General features: G+C 45.6%; 1 protein-coding gene across 1 annotated transcript in view; it reads right to left on the bottom strand.

Moving 5' to 3' along the window:
• mybpha (myosin binding protein Ha) overlaps nucleotides 1-16,855 on the bottom strand; it is a 48,101-nt gene extending 31,246 nt beyond the window's left edge. Inside the window, exons 1-5 of the mRNA XM_056275161.1 lie at nucleotides 16,681-16,855; nucleotides 11,763-11,822; nucleotides 8,317-8,382; nucleotides 3,782-3,916; nucleotides 2,358-2,525 (exon numbers count right to left, since the gene is read on the bottom strand). Coding sequence (XP_056131136.1) covers nucleotides 2,358-2,525; nucleotides 3,782-3,916; nucleotides 8,317-8,382; nucleotides 11,763-11,822; nucleotides 16,681-16,855 — 604 coding nt within the window. The remainder of the gene's footprint in view (nucleotides 1-2,357; nucleotides 2,526-3,781; nucleotides 3,917-8,316; nucleotides 8,383-11,762; nucleotides 11,823-16,680) is intronic.
• Between the last annotated feature and the right edge of the window lie 879 nt (nucleotides 16,856-17,734).

Raw genomic sequence — 17,734 nt, 5'->3', positions numbered from 1 at the left:
ATTCCTACTGAAGGACATGTGTGTCCTCACATCTACCACACCAGTCCACTACACGTCAAGTAAATGTAATGAAGTGACCATAACCACGTGGTTGACTCACATGTGTTCAGGTTACACAGCAATATTGTCACTGCAACCTTAGGAGCGTGTCTGTTGAAGTGCAGGTATAATTTAAAGCTAATGAAAGGTCTTGTCAGCACCCCGTGGTATTTATGTGTGTACAGCTGTGCAGTCCATCTCTGGTCCTGGTGTCAGCCCCGACCTCCCCGGCTGCAACGTGAGTATACTAAACGCAGGCCATAAACTATAACCATCAACTATAACTACGCCCTGATGATGGGATGGGAGACATGCACACTTGGAAACCATTTAGATATTGGGACGTAAAGTGTTTCTACTGACCACATAAAAACTCAAATATAAATCACTTTAGTCTCTATATTAGTGGATAGCGAGCTGTTAAAAATAGAAAACTGTCAACGATGTCGAAAAACCCACAGCATTATAGTTTTCAAATTATGCACCGCTTCTTTTGGGGAGTTGTTCCTTACATAGTGCGAGGGTTTAAGCACAGGATGTTGTGTTGCTGTAAAGTCCCTTGATGCAAATTTATAATTTGTGATATCGGGCTACACAAATAAAATTGACTTGACTTCTCTGTTATGCAGACCCAAAATCTGCAAAAAGCTCCGATTATTTTATTCTTCTACGTTTTTCTCATTTAATTTATTTTTTTAAATTCCCTTTATCTTATTCCGTATTTCTTATTTAATGTCTTTTTAATGCCTCATGCAAAAGACTTTGCACTGCCTTTGTGTATGAACTGTGCGATCCAAATCGGATTGCATTGCCTTGTCTTCTGAGGTCGCACACACTGTCCTGGTGTCGCGATAGAAATCAGAATCAGGAACACTTTGTCGTTTCATTTCATGCACTTGCGCACATGAAATGAAATGCAACATGGTTTCCCCCGGCCCACAGCAGTGCAACACAAAGACAAAAACACACATCCAAAAACTATAAGAACACATATATCCAAACTAACACATTTATCTAAACTAAACAAAAAACGAAATCACTGTCCAGGAGAACGAACGCCAGCCAGGATGACTGTCGGAACTGCCGGTCTGCGTGGGCTAGCAGTTAGCTTAGCCTGCCCCGCTTCCGCATCCTGTCAGACCACCCTTGGTGTTTCCTCTTCCGGCACAGCTCCAGACAGGGCCGTGGTCCCTGGGCCCAAAGGAAGCAACAGACCAAGCTCCCTCAGCCGATCCAACGCCAGCTTTCCCAGCCACAGATCTTCGACACACCTCCTCGCACTCCACACGACGACACTAAAAACACAGTCAAGGCTAGGCGAGGTCGCTATCAGATCGCCCTAGGTGTTATTGGAACTGCTGGTCTGCATGGGCTAGCAGTTAGCTTAGCCTGCCTCACTTCTGTGTTCTGTCAGACCACTCTCAGTGCTACATCTTTGGGCACAGCTCCAAGCAGGGCCGTGGTCCCTGGGCCCACAGGACGCAGCAGACCAAGCTCTCCCAGCCGACCAAGCTCTCCCAGCCGATCCAGCACCAGCTCAAATGAAGACAAACTTAGACGCAGACATGGACAAAGACACTGCATGGACGGTACTGGGTGAGGCCACTGCAAATGTGAATTCGCACCGCCATCTTCCCATACCAGTACTGGGTGAGGCTGCTGCAAACGTGAATTTGCGCCGCCATCTTCCCTCACCAGAAGCGGAAGAGATGTAGTTTAATCTCTCATTATACGATTATACGACTCAGCTTCTATGTATGCTAATGTTTAGGAAAACTTCAAACGTCTTAGCTTGGCACTGGTATCACTGTTTTTAAGTATTTCTTCTCTAGTTTCTGGCTTCAGAAAAGACTTGTATTTGAATATAAGTATTGCTACTACTGTTACTATCATAACGATAACTGCTGCAGGATTACAACTGCAACAACACCTTATCACTTCAGTTAAACTGACCTTTCTCATGGCAGTCGTAACCCCACTCACACTCCCATTAGTGAGTTATTCTTCATGTTGTGTGCCATAAAAACCACGCCATACCACTCAAAATAAGGTATTTGTCCTCTGAACTGGGTAGAAAGTATTTTAACAAGGTTTTCCTATCTGGGGAATTACATCAGCAATATAAGAGTCAAGTTACTCCAAATAATGAGAAAGAGCTCTTTATTTTGGCTTCTAACAAGCACGTAAGCGGGGGAGATGGGGTGAAAGGTCATCCTCGTCATGTCATGTCTCATCATCTGGAGTAACTCTACTCTCGTGTTACCTGTACTTATCAGCAGTATCCAACCACTCCATCCCTCTCAGCGGCGGTCACTCACCAACAATCTCACGGATAGGAACAGGCTCGGCAAGGGCTGTTGGCTCACTGCGGCCGCCGGCGTTGATGGCCACAACGTGCACGTTGAGCCGGTCACCGCTGGTCAGGTTATTGATGCAGTAACGGTTAGCGGAGGTCAACTCTTCATTCACCACAATCCACTCTGAAGCTATTAGGAAACCAAACATTAGCATTAGCATGTGTGTCAGTGAACTTGCTGGTTTGTTTTTTTTTCTTTCGTCTTCACGAAGAAGAAAAGAGAAGTTTATAAATGTAATTTTTCTTGGACAAGGTTTGACTTGTAGTTACCATATGGACAACTGTGAAAGGGCTAAAAATGCTGGACAACGTTTGAGGCCAGTAAACGTTCCTCTTTCAGATCCTTCATCCTTGCATGGTTTCTGGTGACACGCTGCAGCTAATATGAACCAAGTAATACTACTGCTGGTGTTGACTCTTACTACTGAATCCTTATCTATTTAAACACCGGTACTATCAGTGTCTACCTGCAGCTTACATTTTATGTTCTCATGATGATGATGATGTGTCTGTTATACTGATACGAGTCAAAGCAAATCTACTTTGATTCTCCGGTTCCACACCAAATGACGATCCAAGAGACACTTTCACAAACACACTCAACAGGACATGGATTCTGGGCTATCGTGTGTTTACTGTGTAGTGCTCGGTGATGCCTGTGGGCAACATGTGAATTTATCTGCTCATTTCGGGCTCACCGCTAAATCGTCTTGAGTAGAAGAGTCTGCTAAATGCAGAAATGTAAATGTAACTGTGATTACTGACAGTTTTCTATTGAACTAACTTAAGTCGTAATCATTAATGAGGACACGTTAAGTGTTTTATCACCTGTCGACACAGGTTTACAAACAGGTTGCCTACAGGGAGTGTGTTTTGGCCACCGGTTAGAAACCCAGGGTCTGCTGTCACCGGAGCAGGCGGCCGCTGCTAAAAGCGGCGTCAGGCGATACGCTGACAGCCGCTGAAATGCTGCCTGCCCTATATGGCATGGATCACACTATGAGTCAATCTGCCCCCCGACACCCCGGGGACAGGTGCAGCGCTGCCTGCAGGCCTACCACACCACACACACACACACACACTCACTCACATGCACACACACACACACACACACACACATATACACTCGCACGCGCACGCACGCACACACACATACATATTCGCATGCACACACACTTAGGTGCAGCTCCACAGACCTACCACACACGCACGCACACACACACAAACACTCACACACAAATATACACTCGCATGCACACACACTTAGTTGCAGCTCCACAGACCTACCACACACACGCGCACACACACAAACAAATGCAAACACACACACACACACATACACACACAACACATCACATATGTGATAACCAGGATCCTTAAACCTACTTCCCTCCTTGCAGTACTCGATGGAGTATCCGTCCAGGCCGGAGTCTCCGATGGTCTCTGGTGGTCTCCATTTGATGGTGAGTGACGTCTCGCTCACATCTTCAACAGATAAACTCACAGGGGCGCTGGTGGGGACTTATGGTGGTTTCAAACAGAAAATAAGACCAATTAGGGGACAATGAAGATGCAAACCAAGATGGCCGCCCTCTGACGGAACAAGAAAGGCAGAATAGGGTGAGAAGGGATGCTGCAATGATGAACGGAGTCCCTGGAAAACTCACACCTAAACTCTGCTTTTTATATCATGACCGGAAGACTCGTCCGAAAAGATGTCTCTGAACTTGACTACTACCCGAAAGGTATCATTCAGTTCTTCTATTGGGAATCCATCAGGTTTTTATTTATTATTTATTTATTTTGCTGGTTCTCTTCTTTTAATATCACCTTGTTTTTATCAGTGCACTTTCAGGTTACGGGAAACAAACCACAATTTTCAACATTGTGTGACTCTAGATTTTCCTTGTGTTTCTCTGTGTTCCCTACCTCCCTTGTGTCTCCCCCTCCCCTGTGTATCTCATTGTGTCTGTCGGTTTGTGTGTGGGGCGTGGGTGCAGCCCACTCTCTCTCCCCTGGCTCCTGCTTCCCCTTCTAACCTGTCCGCAATCTACTCATCCGCACTCCGGGATAGGAACCCTGGCTCCCTTTCCACTCACCGCCAGATTGTTCAGCCTGTTTCTGTGCTAACAACTCTCGGCCGCACTAGTACCAGTTGCTTGGGTATAGTTTTCCTAACCTGCCTTGTTTACATTTCCTTGGGTCTGTCGATCTCACCGTGTGCCTTCCTGTGTTCAGGATTCCCTCGTGTCCTCTGTCCTCCCACACCACGTCTGCCTGCCTGCTTTGCCAGCTCACTGGACTGCCAGCTTGTCTGCACAGCCTGGCCTCACCTTTCCATACCTTCTCTCCGGGTAGCCTTTTCCAACCGGCTAATCACCCACACCTTCACCAGCCAACTTTTGCAGCCACCAATAAATCTTCATCTTTACTTTCAACCTAGTGTCTGTATCTGCTTTTGGGTCCAAAGAAACTCAAACCGTGACAGAACACTCTGACAATGATGGACCCAGTAGACATGGACTACTTCCATCAGACCCTACCCAACCAGAGCGCCCCTCATACGCCAACATAACCAGATCCATCAAGACATACTCAAAAATCTGCAGACCCTTGCCACCAGTGTCTCCCAGGTCAGCAGTCAAATGGACGCTGTCTCTTCTCATCTCTTTGGCTCGGCTGTGCCTGCCACAACTGCCTCTCCCACTACGCTGTCCCTTCTTCCGCTGGTCTCTCCAGCGCCACTTCCCAGGAAGCCTTTCTTCCCTGCCCTGGAGCGCTATGCCGAGGACCTGGGGGCATGGCAACGTTTTCTCATTTAGTGCTCCCCAATCTCTGAGCAGCAGCCAGCCACGTACGCAACAGGTAAGTCATCTTTGGGTTACTGTCAGGCAATGCTTCTCAGTGGGCTTCAGCGTTGTTGCAAAGACATCATGTGTGTGTAAATCTTTCTAGCTTTGTGTTGGAAATGAAAAAAAGTTTTTGACCACCCCGTTTGAGGGCAGATAAGCCACAAAATGGCCCCTCTCCCTCCGTCAGGGCTCTCAGTCAGTAGTGGACTACCTAGTGGAGTTTAGAATACTGGCAGCTGAGTGTGGGTGGAGTGATGAATCATTGTAGGGAGGTTTTCTGAATGGGCTAAATGATAACATTAAAGAAAAATTACCTACTAGAGATGAGAGTGACAGTTTAGACTCCCCTAGTCTCTCCATCAATCTGATCAGCTAATCGCCATAGAGAATGCCATAGGAGCAGTCTAGCTGTATCCCTGCCTCCTCCTTGCGCGGTTTGCCCCGGTTACCTCCTGGAGCTAGCCCACCTCGCTCAGTCTCTCCCAGTTCACCTACCAGCAGCCCTCCCCCTGAGCCCATGCAGTTGGGTCAGGCCTGTTTGTCTCCATCACAGCATCAACGTCATTGGAGGGTAGAAGTATTTACTGCAGCCAGGCTGGCCACCTCCTCGCATCCTGTCTGCTCCAGCCAAAAGAAGAGGCTCATCAGCAGTTGTGGGGAGTCTGATGAGCCATACCACTGAATCCTCTGTTAATCCCCAATCTCATATCCAATTCAACGCCTCCATCTTGTGGAACAAGGAAACCATCCCTGTGCTTGCATTAGTGGACTCTGGCGCTCATGCAAACTTCATCAGTTCCACGCTCGCCTCCCAGGCTGAGATTCTCACAAAGGCTCTCCTCACATCATTGGATGCCAATGCAGGTTCTTTTCTCAGTTCTTGGCTTGGTTCTTGACTCGAGTGCTTCGTGCCCCTAACCCTCACCTTGTCGGGAAATCACCGGGAGGGTCATCCAATTTCATGTCCTCTCCTCTCCTCATGTTGCCGTTGGCCATGGCTACCGCTCAACAACCCCCATATTCACTGGTCTTTTGGCTTCGTAGTCAGGTGAAGTGTGTTCTGCCATTCTCACTGCCTCCAATCTGCTCTGGCCCCTGGTGAGTCCATTGCCACCACAGTCTCTGAGCCACCTAATCTTTCCTCTGTACCCCCCGAGTAACATGACCTGAGTGAGGCTTTCAGTAAATGGCGTGCTCTCTCCTTACCACCTCACTGCCCTTATGACTGTGCTATAGACCTGCTCTCAGGTGCCCCGCTACCTTCCAGCTACCTTCCAGAGACAGGCAATGGAAAGGATACACTCTGACTCCCTAGCTGCACACATCATCCACCCTTTGTCTTGCCTCCTGCATGATGGTAGTGGTCACTTGGGTAGTGGAAGTCCTTGTCCAGGAGACGCAATATAGCCAACCAGGCCCAGGTAACGGTCAAGCTAACCTCTTGCTTGTTCCCGATTCTGTCAGGTCCCAAGTACTCCATTAGAGGCATTCATCTAAACTCACCTGTCAACCTGGTTTTAACCGAATGCTTGCCTTCATCAAGCAACGTTTCTGGTGGTCCTCCATGGATAAAGACACCTGAGCCTTTGTGTCCACCTTCTCCATCTATGGTTGCAGCAATCATCCCACCATCCACCTGCAAGTTTGCTCCACCCATTGCCTCTTCCCAATCGCCCCTGGTCCCACATCGCCATTGACGGGCCTGCCACTGTCTGAAGGTAAATTAAATTAATTAAGTTTCCTTTATTAATCCCCTTGGGGAAATTCAGTTACTGCACATTAACCCATCCTAGCTGTGTTCTGTGTAGCTAGGAGCAATGGGCTGCTGCCTTCATGCTGTGCCTGGGCACCAACTCCAGTTATTTTCCCATTGCCTTGGTCAGGGGCACAGACAGGAGTATAAACCCTAAAATGCATGTTTCTTTTGATAGTGGGGGAAACAGGAGCACCCGGAGAAAAACCACCGCAAACACGGGGCGAAAATACAAACTCCGCACAGAGGACGACCTGGGATGACCCCACCCCCCCAAGGTTGGACAACCCCGGGATTCAAACCCTGGACCTTCTTGCTGTGAGGTGACAGAGCTAACCACTGGGCCACCATGCTGCCCAGTAACACAGTCATTGTACTGTTGTTGACCGATTCTCCAAGGCAGCGCATTTCACCCTCTCCCCAAGCTTCCCTCAGCCTCCGAAACTGCGGACCTCCTGGTGTCTTCATGTGTTTCCCATGCTCCTGGTGTCCCATGTGTTTCGCCTCCATGGGACTGCCCAAAATTTTGCTTCCGACCAGGGTCTGCAGTTCTCCTCCCAGGTTTGGAAGGTTTTCTGCTAGGTTCTGGGTGCCACTGCCAGTCTCTCTTCCGGCTAATTCCTCGGATGAACGGGAAAACGGAGCATGCCAACCAAGATCTGGAGGTGGGCCTCTGCTGTGTCACCACACGCCACCGTACCTCCTGGAGCTCTCAACTACCATATACTGAGTACGCCCACAATCCCCTCACCAGCGCCACCACAGGTAGGTTCCCCTTCCATGCTTCTCTGGGCTATCAACCCACCCTTTTCCCAGCACAAGAGGAAGAAGTGGTGATGCCCTCAGTGCAGGCTCACCAACAGCAGTGTCGCTGTGTTTGGAGGGCTGTTCAATCTGCCCAGAACCAGCATATAGCCATCCACTACCAGACCCGTGCCAGACTACAGTAATAGTTAATTTACTAAATTTACAAATTGTATTTATTACAGATTGATTCGAAGTGGATCTGTAATTATGGAAATGAAGTGTTGATTGCCGGCACACTTTTTAAAAGCATTTAATCTTTGGACTTGGAGAAGGTATCAAGTCTTTCAAGTCAAAAGAGTGAAGTTATGAGTCACTGGTGTTAACGAGAAAGTCCTGTTGCAAGTCTGTTTCACTTTTGTCAATTCTAAAGTCAAGTCAAGTCTAAAGTCATCCAGTATGTGACTTGAGTCTGACTCGAGCCCAAGTCACGTGGCTCGAGTCCAAACACTTTCCCCATCCACTTGTAACCGCCGGTGTGTGTTTGGATGGCAGGTCATGGGTGAGTTTACCTGGAGGAGGTGGAGGTGTGGGGGCTTTGGGGGGCTCCTCAACAGGGGCTGCTTCAACTGGAGCTGCTAGCATGAAAAAATACATATGTTAATGTAAACATTTGTTCCACAGCAATATTTCAATCAATAATGTTTTTTAATTAACATTCTTAACATTCAAACAGCGACTCAACACTCAACAGACAGTGTTGGTTTTCTGTGGACTTGACGGTTCAAGGATTGTCTTAATCTACACAGGCTTGTAGTTGTGGAAAAACAGGATCGATGGAACTTGTAAGATGGCGTTTAAGCTTTGGGTCTTTCAGATTGCCTTCATTTGTAGCATAAAGTCTAATGTTTATGTTACTCTTCTAACGTGTGGTTGAGTTGTGATGGGGTCATGTTTTCTATTTAAATTGTGATGTTAGGTTTCACGGTCGGACTTTATTTTACACACGTCTTAACTGGTATGGGAATAGAGTGTGGAGAAGCATGTATTAGACTATGTATTACTGCCTACAGGGAGCAGAGCGTGGAGGAAGCATGTATTAGACTATGTATTACTACATACAGGAAGTAGAGCGTGGAGGAAGCATGTATTAGACTATGTATTACTGCCTACAGGGAGTAGAGCATGGAGGAAGCATGTATTAGACTATGTATTACTACATACAGGAAGTAGAGCGTGGAGGAAGCATGTATTAGACTATGTATTACTACGTACAGGGAGAAGAGCGTGGAGGAAGCATGTTTTAGACTATGTATTACTACCTACAGGGAGTTGAGTGTAGAGGAAGCATGTATTAGACTATGCATTACTACCTACAGGGAGCAGAGCGTGGAGGAAGCATGTATTACACGATGCATTACTACCTACAGGGAGCAGAGCGTGGAGGAAGCATATATTAGACAATGAATTACTACATACAGGGAGTAGAGCATGGAGGAAGCATGTATTAGACAATGTATTACTACCTACAGGGAGCAGAGCGTGTAGGAAGCATGTATTAGACTATGTATTACTACATACAGGAAGTAGAGCGTGGAGGAAGCATGTATTAGACTATGTATTACTACCCACATGGAGTAGAGCGTGGAGGAAGCATGTATTAGACTATGTATTACTACCTACAGGGAGTAGAGCATGGAGGAAGCATGTATTAGACTATGTATTACTACATACAGGGAGTAGAGCATGGAGGAAGCATGTATTAGACTATGTATTACTACTTACAGGGAGTTGAGCGTAGAGGAAGCATGTATTAGACTATGTATTACTACCTACAGGGAGTAGAGCGTGGAGGAAGCATGTATTACACTATGCATTACTACCTACAGGGAGTAGAGCGTGGAGGAAGCATGTATTAGACTATGCATTACTATCTACAGGGAGTAGAGCATGGAGGAAGCATGCATTAGACTATGTATTACTACATACAGGGAGTAGAGCATGGAGGAAGCATGTATTAGACTATGCATTACTACCTACAGGGAGTAGAGCGTGGAGGAAGCATGTGTTAGACTATGTATTACTACCTACAGGGAGTAGAGCGTGGAGGAAGCATGTATTAGACTATGCATTACTACCTACAGGGAGTAGAGCGTGGAGGAAGCATGTGTTAGACTATGTATTACTAACTACAGGGGGTAGAGTGTGGAGGAAGCATGTATTAGACTATGTATTACTACCTACAGGGAGTAGAGCGTGGAGGAAGCATGTATTAGACTATGTATTACTACCTACAGGGAGTAGAGCGTGGAGGAAGCATGTATTAGACTATGTATTACTACCTACAGGGAGTAGAGTGTGGAGGAAGCATGTATTAGACTATGTATTACTACCTACAGGGAGTAGAGCGTGGAGGAAGCATGTATTAGACCATGTATTACTACCTACAGGAAGTAGAGCGTGGAGGAAGCATGTATTAGACTATGCATTACTACCTACAGGGAGTTGAGCATGGAGGAAGCATGTATTAGACGATGTATTACTACCTACAGGGCGTAGAGCGTGGAGGAAGCATGTATTAGACTATGCATTACTACCTACATGGAGTAGAGCGTGGAGGAAGCATGTATTAGACTATGTATTACTACCTACAGGGAGTAGAGCGTGGAGGAAGCATGTATTAGACCATGTATTACTACCTACAGGAAGTAGAGCGTGGAGGAAGCATGTATTAGACTATGTATTACTACCTACAGGGAGTAGAGCGTGGAGGAAGCATGTATTAGACCATGTATTACTACCTACAGGAAGTAGAGCGTGGAGGAAGCATGTATTAGACTATGCATTACTACCTACAGGGAGTTGAGCATGGAGGAAGCATGTATTAGACGATGTATTACTACCTACAGGGAGTAGAGCGTAGAGGAAGCATGTATTAGACTATGCATTACTACCCACATGGAGTAGAGCGTGGAGGAAGCATGTATTAGACTATGTATTACTACATACAGGAAGTAGAGCGTGGAGGAAGCATGTATTAGACTATGTATTACTACCTACAGGGAGTAGAGCGTGGAGGAAGCATGTGTTAGACTATGTATTACTATCTACAGGGAGTAGAGCGTGGAGGAAGCATGTATTAGACTATGTATTACTACATACAGGAAGTAGAGCGTGGAGGAAGCATGTATTAGACTATGTATTACTACCTACAGGGAGTAGAGTGTGGAGGAAGCATGTGTTAGACGATGTATTACTACCTACAGGGAGTAGAGCGTGGAGGAAGCATGTATTAGACTATGTATTACTACCTACAGGGAGTAGAGCATGGAGGAAGCATGTGTTAGACGATGTATTACTACCTACAGGGAGTAGAGCGTGGAGGAAGCATGTATTAGACCATGTATTACTACCTACAGGGAGTAGAGTGTGGAGGAAGCATGTGTTAGACTATGTATTACTACATACAGGGAGTAGAGCGTGGAGGAAGCATGTATTAGACCATGTATTACTACCTACAGGGAGTAGAGCGTGGAGGAAGCATGTATTAGACTATGTATTACTACCTACAGACCCCACGGGACTCTGGAGAACATCCAGGCTATGAGGGACGTGTGACGTGGTGACCAAATGTGATTAGAGTATCATTTGGCGTAATAGTGTCTATGGGTATTCTAGGTCTAATATGGCATCACATGTGGTTTCTAATTCCAGCATTATTTAGTTGTATGGTGGCTAATTAGGGTACAACTGTTTGTTGACTGTCTAATAAAGAACATATTATTTCTAGTTTTTGTCTAATTTGATACAATGTACGGCTTGTTACGTCTTATTAGTGGACCGTAAAATAAAGTGCGAGTGGTTTTATATGGAAGTTGTGATGATGTGTTTTACATGTCGATGGTGTCGTGTTTAATGGCGTGTTGTATAGTTGAGTTCTGCCGGCGTTGTGTGTTATATTTAAGTTATGGTAGTGTGTTTCCTACAGTTGAGTTATGGTGTGGCGTTTTATATTTACCATCTGCAGGAGCATCAGCGGCGGGTGTGGAGGCCTTGTCCTCAGCAGCCGGAGCAGCAGCTAGCGAGAGATGCCATTAGAGAAGTCAGTCGGTCAATCAATCAATCAATCAATCAATCAATCAATCAATCAATCAACTATTGAACATGTAAAAAAACATATAGGCAATAAAAACAAATGAACAAACAAACAAAATCATCGGCAACTTGTGAACAACAAATAAGCAACTCACATAATACCGACCATGTGCAGAAGGGGTCAGAAGAGGTTGAGAACTTTTCTAGTCCTACCCCCCCCCCCCCCCGATACTGTTCATGCATTTATAATAGAAAATGACAGTTCATCTTACAGCCATCAGTGTCTGTCATGTCTATATTAGTCGACGCAAACACATCAACCCATCTGGACAAAAAAATAAATAAAACTGGTCGCTGGTCCGTCTCATAACCGTTCAGCGTGTTGTTTCTGAAAAGTCTTTTTAGTCCAGATGAAGTCCCACGTGATTTCAGCTCATCACTGCGGTTATTCCACAAACCGACTCCCTTGGTTGTGACACGGTGCTGTTTTTCATCCGCCCTTACTGGTGGTGTTTGGAATATGCAGGTTCCTCTCAAACTGTGTTTACTTTCTCTCAGTTGGAACAAGCTTGGATACTAATACCCAATTGTTGACCTTACTCTGCACATAATTTGAATAGTTTTAAAATCAACCAAATCTCTGAATTTTAGCGCTTTTCGTTTGATAAGAAAGTGGATGCGCTGATTCTCTAAGTGGTTGTATTTACAAGTCGTATAGCTCTTCTTTGGAGGTTGACGATCAGACCTGTGTTTGTTCTGCATGGGTCCCCCGCACGCTCACACAGTAGGTGATGTATGGGAGGATGAAGGAGCAGCACCGTGTGTATAGGAAAACCCGATTTAGTTGATCTCTGACTTTGTTCATAATTGCAACTGATTTGGATATTTCTTTCTTTTGAGGGGTGGGTTTCCCCCTTTTTCTCCCCCAATTGCACTTGGCTCTTCCGAGCCGTCCCGGTCGCTGCTCCACCCCCCTCTGCCGATCCGGGGAGGGCTGCAGACTACCACATGCCTCCTCCGATACACGTGGAGTCACCAGCCGCTTCTTTTCACCTGACAGTGAGGAGTTTCACCAGGGGGACGTAGTGTGTGGGAGGATCACGCTATTCCCCCCCAGTTCCCCCTCCCCCCTGAACAGGCGCCCCAACTGACCAGAGGAGGCGCTAGTGCAGAGACCAGGACACATACCCACATCCAGCTTCCCAACCGCAGACATGGCCAATAGTGTCTGTAGTGACGCCCGACCGAGCCGGAGGTAACACGGGGATTTGAACCGGTGACCCCCATGTTGGTAGGCAACAGAAAAGACCACTACGCCACCCAGACGCCCCACCGTGCAGAGAATTAATATGAATGAATCAAATCTTCTCAGACAGGAGGCGCTAATCTTTGTAACCTGACGCAAGCAGCCAGACTGAGCCGAACACACAGAGATCTGTCAGGTCTACTGGTTACTACTGTCGCCTTCGCAGCAACAGGGTCGACGGTTCAATTCCACTCCATCTGTAGAGTTTCCATGTTCTCCACGTGTCCGCATGCATTTCCTCCCAAAGACATACACGTTGGGTGAAACGGAGAGTCCAAATAGATTTACTGCAGTTGTTCGAACACCGGGGAAGGACATGTACTCAAAATGTCCATCCAGCAGTAAATGATGGAATTGCCGCGTCGTCCATGTTTCCAGTTTTTCACTTTGAGGATCCAGCAGCCACACAAGACCCAGACAACTGAGTAGAACGCACTGACTTTCCACCATCTAGTCTCCAAATGGTCCATAGCTTTGAATGGTGTGTGTGTGTGTGTGTGTGTGTGTGTGTGTGTGTGTGTGTGTGTGTGTGTGTGTGTATGTGTTGAGGTTAGTGACAAGCCGTAGTGGTGCTTGCCATTGGTAGCGGGGGTCTTCACCATCAGCAGCTGTGTGTTTGGCAGCACGAGTACTGGCTAGTGTTGTGTGTTATTATGGGTTAGATCCTTGCTAGCTGATGATGTGGGAATGTTAGCTCGATACCTGCTTAACAGGGCGACTTGGTAAGTGTGAATTGTGTTGTCCGGTTAGAGGTCGGTGCGGGTAATTAGAGATATGGGAGGCCGCTGTCTCCAGTCTGACATAATGTCCTATACCGGTAGCACAAGTCTGATCTCATCTGATCTGATCTGATCTGATCTCATCATCAGCCACTTCTCCGGGGTCGGGTCGCAGTGGCAGCAAGCTAAGTAGGGCACTCCAGACCTCCCTCCCCCAGGCAACGCCCTCCAGCTCCTCCTGGGGGATCCCAAGGCGTTCCCAGGCCAGATTGGACATGTAGTCCCTCCAGCCAGTTCTGGGTCTACCCCGGGGTCTCCTCCCAGTTGGACGTGCCTGGAAAACCTTCAAAGGAAGGCGCCCAGGAGGCATCCTAATCAGATGCACCTCAACTGGCTCCTTTCGGCAGTCTGATCTCTGATGATGAAGACCATAAAATAACTGAACATGATTCTGCTCAGTGAGCATGGAAGAAGAGAGAAAATGTTCTCCCAGTGTATTGTGAAAATACACCCCGTATACCACATAATACACACATCAGGTACCACGTAATACACACCATATACCATATAACACACACCAGATCTACATAATACATACCATATACCATAAAACACATACCAGGTACCACATAATACACACCGTATGCCATATAATACACACTGTTTACCATATAACACAAACCATTTACCATAACACACACCATATACCACATAATACACACCAGGTACTACATAATAAACACCGTATACCACATAATACACAATGTATACCATATAATACACACTGTTTACCATATAACAAACCATTTACCATATCACACAATATATACCACATAATACACACTGTATACCATACAATACACACCAGATACTACATAATACACACCCTATACCATATAACACACACCAGATACCACATAATACACACCCTATACCATATAACACACACCAGATACCACACACACTATACCACATAATACACACCATTTACCATATAATAATACACACCAGATACCATGTAATACACACCGTATACCATATAATACACACTGTGTACCATACACAGTATATACCATATAATACACAGCATATACCATATAATGTGCATCATCCATCCATCCATCCATTAATCAGAATCAGAATACTTTATTCATCCCCGAGGGGAAATTGGGTTCCATTACAGACGCTCACGCTCTAATAACGAAAAACTAACAAGATACAAGACAAGAAAATAGAAACAAGAAAAACAGACACAAATAGAAATAAAAGATAAAATAAGAAATAAGAACAAAATATATCGACAAGCATGGTGCACATAACACCCTATCTATACTGCACTACGGCAGCACACAACAAGCAGCACAAACAAAACCCGACAGGGCCAGTCCAATGACCATTAACTCAGAGTGTCTGGCAGTCTGAGGGAGGAGTTGTAAAGTTTGATGGCCACAGACAGCAATGACCTCCGGTGGCGCTCTGTGGTGCTTTTCAGCAGGATGAGTCTATTACTAAAAGTACTCCTGTGCCCAACCAGCACGTCATGGAATGGGTTATCCAAACCGCTTATCCTGCTCTCACCATGTAATACACACTGTATACTCAACACAGTATATACCATATAATACACACCATATACCATATAATGTGTATCATACACCATATAATACACACCATATACCATATAATACACAGCAAGATACACCAGAGATAAACTGATGGTTTCAAATCACAATATTTTATCGCACAGACAGAAAAAGATATCCCTTATGAAGCACAAATGTGCCACAATGATGATATACGATATTTACTACATCCAACTATTCGAACAACCTTCCAGCATATCTGATAACCAGGCACCTGTTGCATTGAACAAACAGACCATAACATGCAAAAGACAACATTAAGAGGTATCATGTAATGCCTGTAATGTCCGTAGAACAGGCTAATGTCTGATTTACTGTGTTGTCTCTGTTAGTTCATGTATTACTGTAGTACTGAGTAAAGTCCGAGTTAGTTATGCGTCTGATGAGTTGCATGTACTTGCACCAACTGTGACAAAGGATTTCTTATCTGAGGACAATAAACCATCTGTACTCCCTGTTTTTTAATCTGTTTTAATCCTGTGATAATTGAACCGTGAAAAGTCAAAGTCGGAAAGGTTCTTGTCTCATTGGGTTTTTACCGGAGGGATGCTGGTTCAGACTGCCGGTCCCAGCGAAGCCCCCAGCAGCAGCCAGAGGCATGTTTACCCCGACAGGGTTGAGTGTTAGTAAAGTTAGACAAAAAGTCAGTTTTCCAATCTAAACACCAACAACTAATCCACATGCAATGTTCTGCACTATTTAATATGAATCATAGTTAGCTGACAAGTTTGCTAATTAAGCATTAATCTTGGTTTGCAATTTTAAAAGGAATCACCTAATACTATTGGCATTGTCTATTACTATTGAACCCTTAAAGACACCATCATCGTCAGTGTCTACTATTGTGTCCTCCTTCCACATGTACTTCACATTTTACGTTTTTATGATAATGATGTGTCCGTTATACTGATATGTGCCAATGCAATTTTACTTTGTACTTTAATTCTCCTGTTCACCACCTATAGCTGATCTAAGACACATCAAATACACTCAACATATACTCTACTGTGACATGTTCACTACATAGTCCTCCATGACACGAGTTGGTAACACTTGAATTTATCTGTATGTCTTGTAAGACGCTTTCAATAAAAGCATCTGGCAAATGAGTAAATGTAAAGTACATGCAAAGGTAAAAGTAAGGCATATGAAGGTGGCTTTCATTTTAAATACCTTCAGTAACAGGTGTTTCCTCTGTCGGGGCGGGAGGCGCTGCCTCGGCTGGTACCTCCACAGGAGGCGACTCTGCAGGAGGTTCAGCAGGAGTCTCCACCCGGGCTGGTTCAGGAGCCTTCACTGGGGCCTTTTTGGCCGGGGACTTTTTAAGCGGTGCAGGTTTGGCTGGCATGATGCAGAGTGAATCCTCTGGATACTGAAGCCAACAGACACTTCGGGGAGTATATATAGTGTGTGTGCGTGTGTGTGTGTGTGTGTTTGGGAGGGCCATAGGGTTAGAGAACTCCACCCATTCCATGACTTTATATGTAGTGTCACTCTACTGAATTCACGCCCATCAAATAATGAATGGATTTTATCTCATTTTTTTCACTACAGTACTACACAAGTCTAATTAGAACACTACAAATCTATCTTGTTTATGAAAGATGGAAAAAAACAGGGTGTATCGTCAACTGGTCTATAGAGTTAGGCCAGTTTTAGTTTTGCATAGACTGTTCTAATGTGAGTAATGCTGCGTTCCGTTCAAAGTTGGAGGTCGGAATTTCCCGGTTGAAATTTCCGATGTCCGAACTCCAAGTGTTCCAGGTGCACGACGCCAAACGTAAACAAAAAACATGGCTGACTGTGACAGACTAGTGTTTTTGTGCCAGGTATATAGACAATCGACTCTGCATAACGGTAGTCCACTGATTTCCGGTTTCTGCTGCAGCGGTCATATCAGTTTCCTGTTTACTGGCGCGTGCTATTGACAATGACATATTTTTCGCGATGCCTGCAAGATTTACCATGGGTAAATGTCAACGACAAGCACAGAACTGTCGACAAACTTTCACCTGCACCTACCAGCAAACGGGTGAAAAGTTTGTACATGTCAAGTTATGTCCACAATTCCCCCATCTGTCCACCCACTCATCCTCATATCTGTGGACATAACTTGACGTGTACAACTTGAAACTTTTCACCCGTTTGCTGGTGGGTGCAGGTGAAAGTTTGTCGACAACTCCGTGCATGTCGTTGACATTTATCCATGGTAAATCTTGCAGGCATC

Source organism: Lampris incognitus, chromosome 2 (assembly GCF_029633865.1).
Source record: "Lampris incognitus isolate fLamInc1 chromosome 2, fLamInc1.hap2, whole genome shotgun sequence".
NCBI classification, from domain to species: Eukaryota; Metazoa; Chordata; class Actinopteri; order Lampriformes; family Lampridae; genus Lampris; species Lampris incognitus.
Note: the sequence above shows the minus strand (reverse complement) of the source record. Positions and strands in the feature narration are given on the sequence as shown.